This window comes from Vespa velutina, chromosome 3, assembly GCF_912470025.1.
Source record: "Vespa velutina chromosome 3, iVesVel2.1, whole genome shotgun sequence".
In the NCBI taxonomy this organism is placed as follows: Eukaryota; Metazoa; Arthropoda; class Insecta; order Hymenoptera; family Vespidae; genus Vespa; species Vespa velutina.
Window position 1 is genome coordinate 3,651,270 of NC_062190.1, and position 17,500 is coordinate 3,668,769.

The 17,500-nt window shown below is 34.4% G+C and overlaps 1 protein-coding gene across 11 annotated transcripts in view; it reads right to left on the bottom strand.

Moving 5' to 3' along the window:
• LOC124947620 (teneurin-a) overlaps positions 1–17,500 on the bottom strand; it is a 487,449-nt gene that overhangs the window by 15,047 nt on the left and 454,902 nt on the right. For 9 of the 11 annotated variants that reach the window (XM_047490033.1, XM_047490032.1, XM_047490031.1 and 6 more), the window contains 8 exons: positions 14,537–14,656; positions 10,911–11,587; positions 10,516–10,729; positions 7,431–7,695; positions 6,127–6,257; positions 5,891–6,037; positions 5,494–5,701; positions 1,006–1,032 (listed from right to left, as the gene is read on the bottom strand). In XM_047490033.1, coding sequence (XP_047345989.1) covers positions 1,006–1,032; positions 5,494–5,701; positions 5,891–6,037; positions 6,127–6,257; positions 7,431–7,695; positions 10,516–10,729; positions 10,911–11,587; positions 14,537–14,656 — 1,789 coding nt within the window. The remainder of the gene's footprint in view (positions 1–1,005; positions 1,033–5,493; positions 5,702–5,890; positions 6,038–6,126; positions 6,258–7,430; positions 7,696–10,515; positions 10,730–10,910; positions 11,588–14,536; positions 14,657–17,500) is intronic. The other 2 variants (XM_047490028.1, XM_047490030.1) reach the window with 2 other exon arrangements.

A 17,500-nucleotide genomic window follows, 5' to 3' on the forward strand; every position in this document is an offset into this window, starting at 1 on the left:
AACAAGAAGAGATTTAAGAAATCGTTTATCATCATGATTCGATGTTTTACATGGAAGAGAATATAAGCAGAAAGTATTCGAAAGTAAGATCTTTTCTCTTCGTGGCCTTGAAAGAACGAACGAGAGGATAAAACGGTTATTCTGCAAAACTTTCACGTATCCGGTTCCTTCCTGTGCGAATCAACGCGAGCTCGTAGCCGTAGGGCGCGAGAAGTGAGATAGCGAAAAATGAAAAGATAGAAAAAAAGAGAGAGACAGAGAGAGAGGGAGAGAGAGAAAGAGAGAGAAAAAGAGAGATGAAAAAGACGAGAGAAAAAGCAGAAAAAACAGCGATGAGAAAAAGAGGGGGGAAGGGACGAGCGATTGATGTATGTTAGGTATGTATGATGGATAAAAAAAAGGGAGGGTTCCGAAATGAGACAAACAAGCAAAGAGAGATCTGATCAAACATTTGCAAATGAAAGTTATTTAATAAAATTTATAAAAGGCAGTTAGCTAAACAGATATATAAACAAAATCTGAAACTGAAAGAAAGAGAACGAGAGAGAAAAAAAAGAGAAAGATAGAGATAGAGAGAGAAATTGGATGAAGAAATAAGAAAACAAAAAAGAGAAAAGAAGAAGATGGCGAAATAAAAGAGAAGTTGAAGAAGATGAAAAAAATGCAAAACAGGCTAAAGGTACGATATATATATGTATATATATGTATGTATATATATATATATATATATATATATATATATATATATATATATATATATAGAGAGAGAGAGAGAGAGAGAGAGAGAGAGAGAGAGAGAGACAGAGAGAGAGAGAGAGAGAGAGAGAGAGAGAGAGAGAGAGAGAGATAGAGATACATGGGCCATACGAAAAAACATGTAAAAGATGAATGTACGAGCGAGACGAGCAGTAGATGTTACTGGTAAAGAGTAATATTTTTTTTGGCTTGGTTTGGTTTGGTTTTGGATATGAACGATTAGCGAGAGCTTGAGCTGCTGCAACTTACCGCGGTGTAAAGGAACTCCAGAACGTACTACGTGTGGGAAAAAACCAACGAGAAGAAAGGGCGTTACCACGGTCACAGAACCCGCATTTGCGGGCAAAAAACGGATGCGCGTACGCAGCATTGCGCGAGCAACCGTATTTCGAAACCGCGTAGTACTTCACTTTTTTTTTAATTCTAGTGTCGCTTTTTTTATATTTTTTCTTTTTTTTTTTTTTTTTTCGTTGCACTCGTACCCCTCCCCCCAAGTCCATCTCTCTCGCTCCTTTTTTCTTTGTTTTCTTTTTTTCTTCTTTTTCTCGATTTTTCCCTTTTTTCTGTATATTTTTTTTCTTTTTTTTTTTTTGTACCGGAGTCGATTAATTGGTCACGGCAAGTTCGTGACGCGTACGCGACGAGTCGATCTCGTTCGACGATTTTTCGACGCCACAGTTGACGACATCGTTCGAAGTAGAGACAGAGATAGAAAATGAGAGTAAGAGAGAGAGAGAGAGAGAGAGAGAGAGAGAGAGAGAGAGAGAGAGAGAGAATATAAAAGTGAGAGAGAGAAAGAGAGAGAGAGAGAGAGAAAGAAAGAAAGAGAAACCGAGAATTCGCGATTCGTACGTAACTCATCTCGCGCGAAATCTTTTGCGTACTATTATTGAATAATGAATCTAAAAATAAAGAGATACGAGAAAAAGAAAAAAAAAGAATTACCGTGAAAAGGAGAGAGAGAGTGTGTGTGAGAAAGAGAGATAGAGATAGAGATAGATAGATAGAGAGAGTGAGAGAGAGAGAGAGAGAAACCGAGAAATCGAGTGCTCCTCGCAATGTTACGCACGCCATTACAGAAACAATAGACGTAGACACACACTAATCAAGCGTACCCATCATACACGCTACCTCTCAGTCACGCAACATGACGCATACACTCTCGGACTCATTCAACATAGAGTGGTATAACAATATGACAGACACAAGTTGGAAACTACGCACGTACACACACACACACATATGTATATGATATATACATATATAGAATATATGATTGTGTGTGTTTATAAATAAAGAAACAATAAAATAAATAAATATATATATTTATGTATATATATGTATATATATATATATATATATATATATATATATATAAAGTTCTATGTTTTATATATATATATGTACATACGTGAAATATGTATATATGATATATATCGATCAACTGACTAAAACAATCAATGATGAACTCATCGATCGGACGTAACGACAAAATTTTTTCGTGTTCTTTTTAAATCGGAGCGTTCATCTAGAAGAAATTCTTTTATCGCGAGAACAAACGTGGTTCCTGAAGTAAAGAAAAGGACTTTTCTATGTTTTGAGATAGATAGAGAGAAAGAGAGAGAGAAAATGAGAGAGGATCCGCCCCATTTGGGATCACTTCAACTGCGAGAAGAGGTTTCTTCTGGTGACCGATCAATCTTTCCCCGTTGTTTCGAGAAACGATATTTTCTTTCGGACATCGATTACGATCTCTCAATTTGATTTTGATATCAGTCACGAGAAAAAGAAAAAGAGAGAAAGAGAGAGAGAGAGAGAGAGAGAGTCGAAAGAGCGACCTACCGTAAAACAAAACAAGATTTATACCGGTAGGATAACAGAAAATGATGAAAGAAAAAATAAAAAGAGAGAAAACACTTTTTGTACGATATTGTTTTATACGATATATGTTAATATGTAAGGAAAAGAAAAAGAAAAACTAAGGAAAAATGTAAATTAGAAACAATATCTTTTTTTTATCGATTTTTATGAAAAAAAAAGGCGGACCTTCCTCTCGATTAATCAGTTTCAGTACTCCTATCACCACGATTGTTCTCTTGCACGATAGAGATACGATTAAAAAAAGACACATATGTATATACACATATATATGTATATATTGCACAGTACACACGTAAAATTCTTTGGAAAACAAAAAAAAAAACAGATACAGAACGAAAATTTCAAACTTGTGTCTACCAAAGAGTTCCTAGATAATATATACGCTTTTTTCTTTTTTGTTCTTATTAACTCTTAAAAAAAAATATTTATTTTTCTTTTTATGTTGTTAAATTTTATCTTCGTCAATGTCGAACGCGTGGTCGAGTCACGTCGCTGGCTTTTCGCAGCAATTAAATTGATCCTAGGCGTCCGTCTCTACCCAACTCGGATAGATAAATATTTACAGTTTACGTTAAGCCATTAATTGCATTTCATCAGCATGAAATTAACCAGCTGCGATGACAGCGACCATTCGTTCATTTAATCTACGAAACCTTCTGTGGTAATTATTTAATTAATGGCCGAAACACGATTTGTTTTCGTAAATAATTTGGAAAATTCTCTATATAATATTTTTTTTCTACAAATATAATTCTTTTATCTTTTCTTTTCCTTTATAAATTTTCTTTACTTTGTCCCTTACATTGTAAGTGTGTATGTGTATATAACATATATGTATATACATATACACACGTATATGTCACACGATAATGCCTAATATATATCGTACGTTTTAACACGTAGAAAAAAAATTAAAATTTCGCGAATTTTAAACTGATATCATATTATAATAAATAATCAAAATATATATTCTCGTTAATTTTTTTTTCTTTTATAGATTTTTCTCATTCTTTTTCCTTTTTCTTTTTTTTTTTTTTTTCTTTTTTTGATTTTTCTTTCTAAGACATTATTTAAGATGCGGGCTTTATCGTCCGGTCCGTTTGCAATACGGAGCTTCTCTATTTTCGGTCTTCGACTGTTAGGATGATTGGTGAATCTGGTGGTGGTAGGGTATACACAGAGGATCAACACTAGACAAAATACACGAATCCCCCGAAATGCGCTCGCAGACCCTTCGTGAAAAGGATCTTGCATGCATCCAGCTCGCCTTTCGTTTAATATCGAACGAGCAAACTATAAAGCATATAAAAAGTATGTTATATAGTATTTGTGTAAATAAAATATAATATGAAATAATAAGAAAAGGGAAGCAATGAATTTTAAATGAAATATCAATAAAATGAATCTCGTTAATTTTAATCAACATTATTAGATGCGTGATTAAATCCAAATGTACTGTTTGAGATAATAATTTTATAATTAATTCTATGATTCGTAGCTTGTTAATAAATAAAAATTAAATAATTATTGTATTTTCTATTCGTTTATACGAAACATCACGAAATACATGATCTGTGAAAAATTAGCCTTAATAAATATAAATTAGTGTAATATTAAAAAAAAAAAAAAATGGAAAGGATGCGTGTAAAAAGTTATGTAATAAAAATAATGTTAATGCGTTTCCTTCGATCGATATTGCTTTTCAAGGCGATCGACAATGCATTCGGCGTTCGAGGGAGGGAAGGGTTGAAACACAAGGAAAAGGATACTCGGAGATTTTAAGGTTGTCACCCACCGGGGGCTCTCCTGACAACTCAACTGTCGCTGATATGCTGGATAAAACGGTTTTATACGGTAGCAATCGATCTGATCGAATTATCGTGGCGTTCAGCGACAACTCACGATGGGGAAGGAAATAGATATGATAGTATAAATAAAATTTACAGAATCGATTTATTCTAGCGTAAGTTAAAATCAATCTCAATAGTGATCTGCAATTAAACTCTGAATTTGAAATAATTATTGAATTAATTTTTTTTTCTAAACATTGTTATTCTCCTTCTTCTAAGATTTACGATATTTTTTATATTGCTATTCTTCTTTTTTATCTCTTTTTTATTTCTCTTATGGAATAATGTAAGAATTCTTATGAGAATAATTTAAGAATCGACAATTACGAAAAAAAAAAAAAATATATTTCTTTCTCAAATTCTTTTTGTTATTCAAAAAGTTTTATTAACCCCATCGCGAACCGCTGTTGCACGATAACAAATTATAATGCGATCAATTTTTTTTTTTTTTTTTTGAAACAACAACCGAGTTCAAGACGATTTAATAATACTTTATATCGATGTTTTATTTATGTGATGCGACTTTACAAGTTCGCATTAAGATAATGACACGATATAACGTGGCGGAAGAACGAAAATTTTAAATTAAACTCGACGTATCGCGCGTTTCTGATACGTTCGAAATTAGAAAATTAATTAATACCCGCACTTATATAGAATTCCTAAAAAGGCCAAACTATGATACGCAGCTATGCTATTATTTCGAGATATTAGGAATCGTAAGTATTTAACGTTAATCGAATGAGCTCATTATCGTCGAAATTATATTAATGACAAGCTTCCTTTTTTATTTAAAATTTTTACAAATGATCATATCATTTAAATAAATGAGACAATGAAAAAAAAAAAGAAGAAAGAAAAAATTCTACGATAATTTACTCGATCGATCATATCCTCTCCTATGTAAATGTTATGAAAATAATGAACTAAGCTCGCTAGATCGTATGATTAGTCTTTTTACAGATAAAAAAAACGAGTGATAAAGATGAAGAACAGTCGATCTTACCTTTCCGTGTACTCGTCCATATGAGCGTAGCTCTGTACGCTATTTTCCTCGACGAGGAATTTGACTCGTTGATAAAACGATGCAGTGACACTAGGCGGTTGTTTCCTAAGAAGGACATCGACCGGATTTTTACTGGCCAGGCACATAATGTGCTCGGCACAAGTAGCGTGCGAGCAACATTCACTATCGGAACAGTCCACCATGCCATCTAAATGAACAATATCGTTTAATTATATGATTTTTTTTTATACAAAACTATATGAAAAATACATTTTTGTCTATAACAAAACGATGCTGAGACCTATGTAACTTCTTTCTTCTTCTTTTTCTTTTCTTTTTTTTTTCTTTTTTTTTCTTTTCTTTTCTTTTTTTCACTTCGAATTATTAGGAAGCTTACCCTGATCGTTGTCGACAAAATCATTACATTCCATCTCGAGTCTTATGCTACAGTCTCTGCCAGCCCAACCGATTGAGCATTCGCAACTGTACTCGCCGTCCTGCAACGTGCACAGTCCGTGTCTAGTGCAACCATTCTCGCATCCAGCTGTAGAGAAAAATGATAAAAGCATTTATATTTTGTTTTGATGATGAAATTAAAATAAAAATTCGAGGATAGAATGATACTAGACTTACGCAAAGTACAATGTCTTCCATTCCATCCTTGACTACATACGCAAGTTCCGTTCTTACATTGGCCATGTTCAGCACAACGTGGATCACATGGTTTCTGATCGCATTTCGTTCCAGTCCAATCGTCATGACATCTAGATTCAAACGTTAAAATTCAAACGTACATAATTAAATTAAACGTCGATGTAAGTAAAAGAGTTTAATACAATAATATGACATTTAATTTTTATATCAAGCTAATTTATTAAATTTTATATATCTAAATTTTTGAAATAATCTTTAAAATTCGATCGATGTTCTCCTTGAGAGAGAACAGGTTAAAAAGCCTCAAATGTTCTCCACTTTTGAATACGGAGATTCTATTCGCCGGTGTGGAGTTTCTATCGTTTATAATAAAAAATGCGAGTTTAAACTCAGTTCGAAAGTTATCCTCCTGCGGAAAGAGAACTTTTTGCACTTACAGCCTCCTTTACGAGGCAAACTCTGGCCAATGAAAGAAAGGAAGGAAGGAAGGAAGGAAGGAAGGAAGGAAGGAAGGAAGAAAGGAAGGAAGGAAGGAAGGAAGAAAGGGAAGAGAGGAAAGGCGTCAGCTTTGGAATATGAGAAAGGAGATTCTCTCCCTCTCGTCCTTGATTTTGACAAAGGAAAGTAGAAAAGGGACGGCGGTCCTTCGAGTTGTGATAAGTTGGTACACCCCTTCCACCCCTCACCGTAAGACAGAGCCTGCCTTTTTCTCACAATTTTTCACCTTTTTAGCCACGACGACTTCAACCCCTCACTTTTGCTCCGAGCAATTTACTCATTTTTAGTTACGACCGGAGGAAGTTCCTTATGTTCTCGACATCAAAAAAAAGTGTCTATAATTATAATCGTCTTGTATCGTGCCTAAAAGCAAGAATTATTTCATACTCCGCCGATAATATTGCTTACGAGCGTCATTTATAAGGGAAAAACTTTTCTAAACAACGTTGCGTCATGTAATACCATTTCATACGCATGTATAAAAGAGAAATCGTATAATATAGGGTTAAAAAATTTTTAACCAGTAGATAACGTCGACGAGCAACGTTATCGACGTATTATAGACAGTTGTATATGCCCTGGTGCTTAATACTTGCGCACAATGAATATCTCTATTTATTTAGAAAAAATGGATTGTTCAAATTGAAAAAAATAAAATAAAAGCCGAGATCATGAAAAGAACTGTTGGAAAACAGTTTTCATTATTAGTTAAATGTTTTTAACGTTTATGATCAGCTTCATAACAAATAAAAGAAATAAGAGAGACAAAAGATAATTATACTGACTTGCAACGACCCTGTTCGCACGATCCATGAGGACCACAGTCCAGGCCACAACTGGGTTGTGAACAATCGACCCCAGTCCAATGTTCTTCGCAGATGCACGCGGCAGATTCGAGGTCGTACGTGCCATGGTCCGAACAACCTGGTAGACACTGATACACCTGCTGATCGACCTGATTGCATCGTTCACCCTGCCAGCCTGCCTTGCAGTAACACTTGCCGGACACGCAGGCGCCATGACCGCTGCAGTTTGGATCCGGACAATCGGCTGGAAGCGATAAAGGGTTGTTCTCGATTAATCGCATGTCTCTCTCTCTATCTATCATTTCCTCTCTCTCTCTCTCTCTCTCTCTCTCTCTCTCTCTCGCTCGCTCGCTCATTCTCTCTATTCGCTTTTCGACGACGTCTCGTCCATGAAACTTCGGCGCAATTTCGTTGGAGTTTCGGAATATCGATTAAATTATGTACTCTGTACAACTCAGTTTCTATGTGTGTGTGTGTGTATGTTGTGTGTGTGTGTGTGTGTATGTGTATCGTGAAAAGAGGACTGAACATGAATCCAGAACATCGATTTCAAACTAGATATATATATATATATATATATATATATATATATCTATACATATAATAATATGTGATCTGATATAAAATAATAATTAATATTAATCGACTTTATTTTAATTGATGTAATAATCGTTAGATCAAATTGTTCTTAAATTGATCGAAAAAAGAAGAAGGAACAGAAAAGCAAAATGAAAAATGTTTTATTTAAATCCAAAAACAAAAATGAATTTAACGAGTTTAAACAGTCGGACGATTTCTCAGAAGCGTTTCTCTTTCGTTTTTGGAGAAGCGACGACGACTTCGTCCATTCTCGCAACTTTTTAAATTACGGCATCGGAACAATTGCATTATCCCCGCGGATACCGCGCTCGCCCCGGGGAAATTATGAAACTTCATTTCCAACGGGGTCCCTGCGACGCAGAAACGTAAACGCGCCCGCGAATGTTACTCTCTCTCTCTCTCTCTCTTTCTTTTTCTCTTTCTTTCTTTCTCTCACTCTTTCTCTTTTTTTCTCAGGAAGATCTTTTTCTACTACTACGACAGCGTCTATGTGAGAAAGGAAAAGAACGTTAATATATCCCATGACTCGTTTTACGTGGTGGTGTCGTTTCTCACTTGACCCACAGCACGCTGGAATTTCTCGTGGGTTTCTTTAAACGTGAAGTATGCGCGACAGTGATCGAATGAGGACGTAATATTGTTGCCTACTCTAACTTTTCCGTTTTTCTTTTTTTCTCCTCTTCTTAACTCGGACTTTTATTGTGAACAAAGCGTCACAGTCTGTAGTAGAAGAATGTTATCTCACGAACATCATTGAAAATCCTTTTGTAAGATTCAATGCGATGAGAATGAAGAGGGGTTGTGTGAGCGTGTCCCACTTTAGAATGTTTAGGTAAGTAGGTTTATATACTATATATATTATATACTATATAATACACACACATATACACACACACATATGAATATACACGCATTATACTATATACTGTATATATATTAACACATACATACACAGGTAAATCATAATAAACGGTTCTTTAAAATTTGTCTTTCGTGGCAGGACTTTTCTTGAGTTGTTCGTCCAACAGAAAAATAGGATAAGAAATAAGAAGTGTCGAGGTCGATCGGTGGATCTGTCTGAAAGTGTCAGAGACAAAGCGTTTCTTTTCGTTGGGAATAATTTAACCATTTATACCGGTAAAGTAATTTTTCTTTATAAGAAATATTCTTCAGAATATGTATGAGAATATATTGGGATATATCAAAATTGGTTTAGAGATATTTGCTTGCCATATGTATTCTCGTCTTTTTCCTCATTCCCCTTCTTTCGTTAGTTATAACCATCCGGTTGTTCTACGGAATGGCTCGTGTAAAATTCAAATTTCTCTACCGAAAACAATGCGAAAGCGGCTAAACTAATTGTTGGACTCGAATCGGCACGGCTTGACCTATATGTAAATTCGGAGAACGTCGTGTGCATTAATTATAGGTCGGTACGTTGTATATAGTACATATATATATACATATATATACATATATATACATATATACATATATATATATATATATACATATATATATATATATATATACCTATAGTAAAGGGTGAGAAAGCTATGTTCTCGCTAGCAGCTTCGGTAGGAATTGTGCATTACTAATATTGTGAATATCCCTCGATAGAGGACACCACGGCTGAGCATAAACTTGAATTATGGATAAATTAATGGTGCCATGACAAATACGAAAGACGTAACTATTGTCTTTCTGTTATAAATTCGATACGTTTAAGTATTTTTTTATTTTTATCACGTCATTTAATAATTTTTTAATGGTAAGTCTTCAGCAAGGCTAATATTTTTTGTTACTTTGATTTTTGAAAACAATAAAGTATCCTTTAGATAATGAAAGCTTCTTCTTCTTTTCTCGTTCTCTTCGAAGAGGTTTAAAGTTTGCTCGCACAGTTCTAATCTCCTTTACCACTATCTCACTCTCTTTTTATTTCTCTCTTTCTCTCTCTCTCTCTCTCTCTCTCTCTGTGTGTGTATGTGTGTGTGTGTGTGTTCTTTCTTTATAAATGTAAGGAGAATTTATTGAAAAATGTAGGTATACGTTAAGCTTACTTCTTACCATGTTTCGAACTTTTCCCTGACACAACGTAATACTACTACTAACGGAAACAGTTACGTTAAAAGATCTTAATCTTTCAAGTTACAAGCGGGTTACAGCAAAGTAAATGTTTGATTCTTCTTTCGTTTGGAGAAGGTAAAGAAAGTTTGCTTAAAAATCTATCGTTTTCTAGTATCTTGAATGTTGATTGCAAGTAAAAATTCATTTACTAAAGACTAAGAAATTTTTAAAAAATCCTTTCGTGTTTCAAGGCAATCGAAAACTTTTCATGTATATATATATATGTACATATATATATATATATACATGTATATACACGTATGTGTATTATCCACTTTCATAGATACACTCGTATAATTTATCGTCAAATTTAGTTTAATTTCGAAAGTGAACTTACGTTCATTACAGAAGGCACCCTTCCAGCCAGGATTACAAACGCACGATCCTCTAACGCACTGCCCATGCTGATTGCAATCAGGAACTTGGCAATCTCCTAACGGTATGTCGCATTCGGCACCTTTCCAGCCATCCTCACAGTGACACATACCACCACCGTACTGGCCGTGAGATGAACACAAAACAGGACACACGCTCTTACTACAGTCGGCACCCTGAAACAATTGATTCGATCTAAATTTATAAACGAACGGACGAAATTGAACAACATTCTCTTTTATTGTAAGTATTATACATCTTAATAAAAATATATAATATAAACTTACTAAATTTATATTATAAAATTACATACATACATACATACACACATACACACATATATATATTATTATATACCTGATAACCATCGATGCAATCACATTTCCCAAGATAACATGATCCTCTACCAGAGCAATCATTAGGACAAGTTGTGGAGACTCCTTCAGCTTCGGTGACGACCAGCGTAACCTTGTAGGGTTGAAGTTCATCATTATAAACTGACAAGAACCAACGGCCAGTGTCCAAGTATTGAAGAAGACTAACGTTGACCATCATTGGCTCTACGATCGTTCTTTTTATGATAATATGTTGATAAGACTTGATAGATTTAGTTCCAGTATCTCGCGAAGATCGATTAGGTTCAATGCCAAAATCTTGGGTTGCCTGTTTCATAAAGCTCACAGCTTCGGACGATGCATCCCTTTTAAGTCTGTGATCCACACGGCCACCTTTTACAAACTCAACGAAGTCGTATTGCGTGACGCTTGGTGCTACGTTTCGTCTTCCGTAAACGGCAAAGTTCGCACCCCAAGGCAACGTTAGGTTTAACCTGATGAAAGCCGGTTGCTTGTTGCGGAACTCGGTATTCCAAAAGTGGTACGGTAGTATAAAGGCTGAGTGCGCTACGTTGTAAGCTTGAAGCTCGAGCACAGCTGGCCATTGTTGGGCCGATTGTTGAATTTGTGGATCGCTTTGCTGGTCCCCAACACTATCTGCAGCACTAGAATGTTCGGCAGTACTGGTCGGCAGTGATTCTATAAATGTAAACGACGAAACGTGATTAGGTATTTGATTATTATTTTCATATGTTTTTTCTTTTTTTTTTTCCAATTTTTACAACTCAAGTAATAATGTTCATAAAATTCATTTCTTTTTGTGATATATAGGACATTAATGAAAGGAATTGGACAAAAATTTTTATTTCAATCTTTCAATTTAACCCTTCATAATCCAATTCTTTTTAAGTAAAATATTTTGCCATTATAAAAAATGTAGGTTTCTACTTAAAAAAAAACGACGTTGATTTTAAAATGTCCTTGAATCTTCCACTAAATGAAAAAAATGAAACAATATTTCATCCTTGAAATCTGATAACTTTTGTCTGAAGAAATTTTTCTCAAAATAATTTCTTATATAAAAATTTATATAAGAAAATATAATATAAAAATTTGTAACTTTATATTTTAAATACTTGATATACATATATATATATATATATATATATCGAAATGCAGTATTATTATATTAAGTATAACTTAATTAAATATAATTTAATATTATTATATTAAATATAACTTAGACTTAAACAAATATTAAAATATTCCTATATGAACTAACGAATAATTTACATTACAATGATAAAATAAGATTTAAAATATTTAGATTGTTATACGTACGTATATGTATATATAAAATTAACTATGTGACTTTAAAGTTATATAGGTTATAGAAGGTTAAACAATTCATTTAGTATATGTATATTATGAAAATAAAACATGTAAAAAATTTGTGCTAGATTTTATATACATTATTTGCCAACATATTTACCAAGAAAGTTAAGTTTTCTTTTCATCCCTCTTTTCTTTTATATGCTAAAGAAACTAGGGATCTTGTGAAGTACAGCAACCATTAGAATAGGTCAACGATAACAATCGAGTTACATAGAATTAATGGCAAGCTTGTAAAATCATTGTTAAAATTAAAAAGTGGAGATCATTAATATACGTACTAACATACACATGTCGTAACGCTATAACAAAAACTGTATGTTAATGTATAATGCTACACCGAGGAAAAGAGAGGGAAGAAGAAAGGGAGGGAGACTGATGGCTCGAAAGTGGAATCGTACTTGGAGTCGAGTGCGTAAGAACATTAAGGGATTGTAAAATGCAAATGCAAAAGAAAGCGAACGGCATTCGAATGAGTTTCCTTCCTCCTCCTTTCTCTCTTTCTCTTTCTCTCTCTCTCTCTTTTCCCGTTTGCATTCATTCCCTCCAATTTATGAGCGATGCCCTTCTATTGATTTCGGAGTATCTACCGGGTGACCGGCTTAAAGACTGCCACGCCCTATTCGAGAAAATTTCTAAAATAACATTAGTACGAATTTTGTAAGAAATTTTAACTTTTCAAAAAAAAAAAAAAAAGAAAAAAATTGAAAAAAAATATTAAAAAAATAAAAATTATATCGATATTTTGCTAACTAAATTAAGCTTATGAGAGTGTCCGTTATGTAGAAAAAAAAAAGCGAAATAAATAATTATACATATACAATTAGAAATATACAGAAGTACATAGTCATATAAATTTGCATACATACATACATACATATATGAACTCCCGTATAGTTCGCGTGTTATACAGCAACGTGACGATTATTCATCGGAAAAGCCAGGAAAACTCGATTAACATTTTTGCACGGATAAGGTGTATAATAAATATAAATCAGATAATTCGAGATATATCGAGCGTGGCTTGCAAGATCATCGAGTAATTATTACGAGGAAAGCCGTTATTGTATAATGTGACGCGATAAAATAAATCATATTAAATTATAAGCAAAACGATCGCTTTGGGAGGAAGTCGTTCATCTTTTTTTTTTTTTCTTCATATTCTCTCTCTTTCTTTCTCTTTCTTTCTCCCTCTCTTTTTTTCTTTTTTTTATTTATTTATTTTTTAATTTCTTTTCATTAAATCATGCCTCATACCTGGCGCCTCCTCGCACTTTTAGTACCACTAAATAATGATTTTATCATTGTACCAATAATGTACCCGGTTTCACGAGCCCGCCGGGTACATCTCTGCGTTTTGATACTTTCCATTTCCCTTCGGAATGAAACTCTATCGAGCGTATTCGATTTCCTACCGGGCTGATGCGGTCAATGCAGTTACGTTTACGAAGCCATTTGCAAAATGTATGGCACGCGAATCCATATCTCCATTAAAATTTCATTTCGTTTTTTTTTTCTTTCTTTTTGTCCTTTTTTGTTTTCGCGATTTTCGATAACGTAAGTATTTCGAACTATATATTATTGATATGGGTCTATTTATATTGATTAGCTTCCTTTTTATTTTATTTTCATCTTTTATATTGTCGATCGTAATATCTAATTTTTTAGGAAGACGAAATATTACAATTACGATTTATTACATGTAAATTCATAATGAAAGTGGATGATTAAAGAATTGATGAAAATGGATAAAGAAAAATGAATCTTAAATTTAATGAATACTTGTGGTAAAACACGTTGAGTAAACGGAGTATGAATTTAAAAAAAAAAGGAAGAAAGAAAGAAAGAGAGAAAGAGAGAGAGAGAGAGAGAGAGAAAAGTGATAGAAAGAGAAAGACTCTTGCACCTTGGCTTTCTTTCACGCGTCGAGTATTTATTTCATATCGCGATCGCATTCATAAAATTATTAATTTCACTGTGTACTACCGCACGTAAAGAGAAGAGAGAGAGAGAGAGGGAGGGGGGAGAGATAGAGATAGAGATAGAGATAGAAATAGAGATTCATTCATGGTTTTGAAAGGAATGTTAGCTTTGATGCGAAAGAGAGAGTAAGAGAGATAGAGATAGAAGTACAGAGTAGAACGTAAAAGGTACAGCATCCGTCCATCTCCCAAAAGCAATCATCGTGAGACGTTGTTCGCGAGAGTATTTACATCATGCAAAGTGGATGCAAATTAACGGCTGCTCGATATTTACCTTCCGTTGGTATCTGAGTTGATATAGGGTCGTGAACGTGAGCGTTTTCATGAGTGACAGCCTTGATATCTTGAACCACTACGCAGTTGTTATTGTCTATCGGCCGCATGGAACTCACTGCTGAAAAAGAAAGAATAGGAATAATAGATAACGATAGCTTTACTCTTATTTCAATTTATTTATCGAGATGAGATCTTCTTATATGGAAACTTTTGTGTTTTCTTTTCATATGTCTATTATCATTATAGTACTTTTATAACAATATAATAAGACGGGACAAGCTCTCTAACCGAGATAAAGATTCATTGCTATATTCTTAATGTTACATGGCGGTACCCAAGTCGAGACAAAATAGCACTGCCATGCGACTCTTTTATTGCGCTAGGAATCAGGGAAGGCATTCGGTGAATGTCCGGGATATCGTTCTAATGGCTTCTCATAAATTTGAACAATCGCTTTCGAATTACCACGAGACGATAGATTTCGTAAGACGACAGTAGTGAACTGCAACTTGAGTTGTATGTACGTATGTATATATATATATATATATATGTATATGTATATGTTGTAATATATACATACATATACTTACATACACATGCATTATGTTCGTTTGTTCAGTTCGACCAAGAATTAATGTGAAAGTTAAAATATAATCGAATGGCCGATCGACTTGCAATGACATTAATTATATCGATCGAGGCTACGAATTAATTATACGTTTGGCTAGTTTTTTAAATGGAAGGGAAACTCGATCTACCGTGCATCTAACGACCTCTTGGCTTATTAACGATCCGCCCTATCGATATCAGCTAATTGAGTCACGCACGGTTGCAGGTCGTGCGATTATTACCGTGACAAATGGAGACCGATGTGAGCACGCTCTCGCTAACTCTCGTTGTCTTTCTCTTTTCCAATCGTTACGCTCTCTTTCTTCATGTAATTCTAACTACATTTGGAATGACTCCTATCCTGTATTTTACACACCTTTAATTTATAAAAGTGATTTTTAAACTTTCGAAGATGATCCTTTTTTCCTGACAAAGGAGATATTATTTTAGAAAATAATTTTTCTTCCATTGATATAATTCTTTGATACAAGCGAAATAAAGAAAGAAAGAAATGAAAAAAAGAAAAAAAAACAAAAAAAAGAAAAACAAAAAAGAAAGGAGAAAGAAAAAATCGTGCCGCATCTTTTTCGATTTTAGCTGAAATAGCTTTAAAGTAAGCAATACTACTCTCTTGGATTCGATTCAAATCGGGCCATTTCAAAGAGAACGTTACTGATCACCCATCATAGCCAATTGGCAATCTCTTGGCCAATTTCTCGCGAATTTCAGACAAAATTTCAACGACGAACTTTTATCCTTCTCATTGTTCCCTTCCCTTTAACTCCTTCTTTTATCGTTTCCTCTCGTTGTCGTAATAAAAAAAGAAAAGAAGAAAAAAAAAAAAGGAAAAAGAAAAAGAAACCTTGATAGCCTGATAATATTAATTACCCTCTTATTTCACGCTATCGTGTTATACGAGGATGATAGGGATCTCACTATTTACCGATCGGTGTTGCAATCTGTCCGGGTGTACGGATGGGCCATCACGCGCAAACACGACATTGATAACGTTAAACGAGTGAGGAGGAGAAGGAGGAAGGAGAGGTAACAGGAACGAAGGGACGACCGTGCTAGCAACGTCCGTTATGTAACTACGGTTGAAATTGAGTCGCAGTGAACCGTGAACGAGCTTATTTCGCGAGAACAGGGAGTGGAGAAGTTCCTCCCTTCTCCTCCTCCTCCACCTCTTCACATCATTCTATCGTGACTGCCGCTGTAGCAACATCGTGACGTGTTTCTCGTAAAATTTTCAAACTTCCACTTCGGCTCTATCCAACGTCGCACGTGTGTGTCACGCGCTGCTCGTAGAGAGTAGAACAATGAGAATCGTACCGGCTACATGTTCCATCCCAACCATTCTCCCAACCCTCCGTTTTCCCTCATGGAAAAGCATTATTTACGTTCGAAAATAGCGTATAGAGAAGGAGAATTCTAAGCTCCATCAAAGTATAATATTTTCGATCGAACCGAGAGAATTCGAGAATTCGTCTCTCTTAGTGGAACTTTTATACTTTATCGTGTTCACACACACACACACACACACACATACACACATCACCACACACCGCACACTTACATACGTTCGTATGTGGATACGTAAAAGTATACGGAAAATCGATTCTAACTCGATTTCGTTTTAGGTGCCTCGCCTAGGTAGGTAGATAGGTAGGTAGGTAGGTAGGTAGGTAGGTAGGTAGGTAGCTAGCCAGCTAGCTAGCTAACTTCCTCGGTACGAAAGTTATTTCGAAAAGGCGGAAATTCGAAAGGAGCACAACGCAGGAAACGAATCGAATCACATCTAGGTGCGACGACGATGATTTCTCTATTTTTTTTTATCTTTTGATATTGTGAGATGCGTAAAAATATTTTCGGAATTGATTGAGATGTTGATGATTCGTTCTGCTTATTGAATTTTATTTATGTATGCTATAATGAATTATTTGCATCTAAAGTTAGGCGATATTCCATATCTTTCTCGATAATAATCTTTTCATAGGTGCTCATATATCAACATGTATACGCGTGTATATGAAAGAAAAGTTGTAGTAGACTGTAACAAAGTTATCTACAGAGTAGAAAGTGTTGCCTGTTGTCAGGCGAATCGAATATGTATCTATAATATTATATCGAACATTTTCATATATCTATGAAAATGATTAGCAAATAAAAAGAATTTCTTTTAGGTATCTAACATTTTCGAATATATATAATATTACATCGAACATTTTCATATTTCTATGAAAATGATTAGCAAAGAAAAAGAATTTCTTTTCGATATCTAACATTTTTTTTCTTCAATAATAAAGTAGCAAGTTTTTCAATTATATTTCCTTTGGATCGATAGAACGATTCA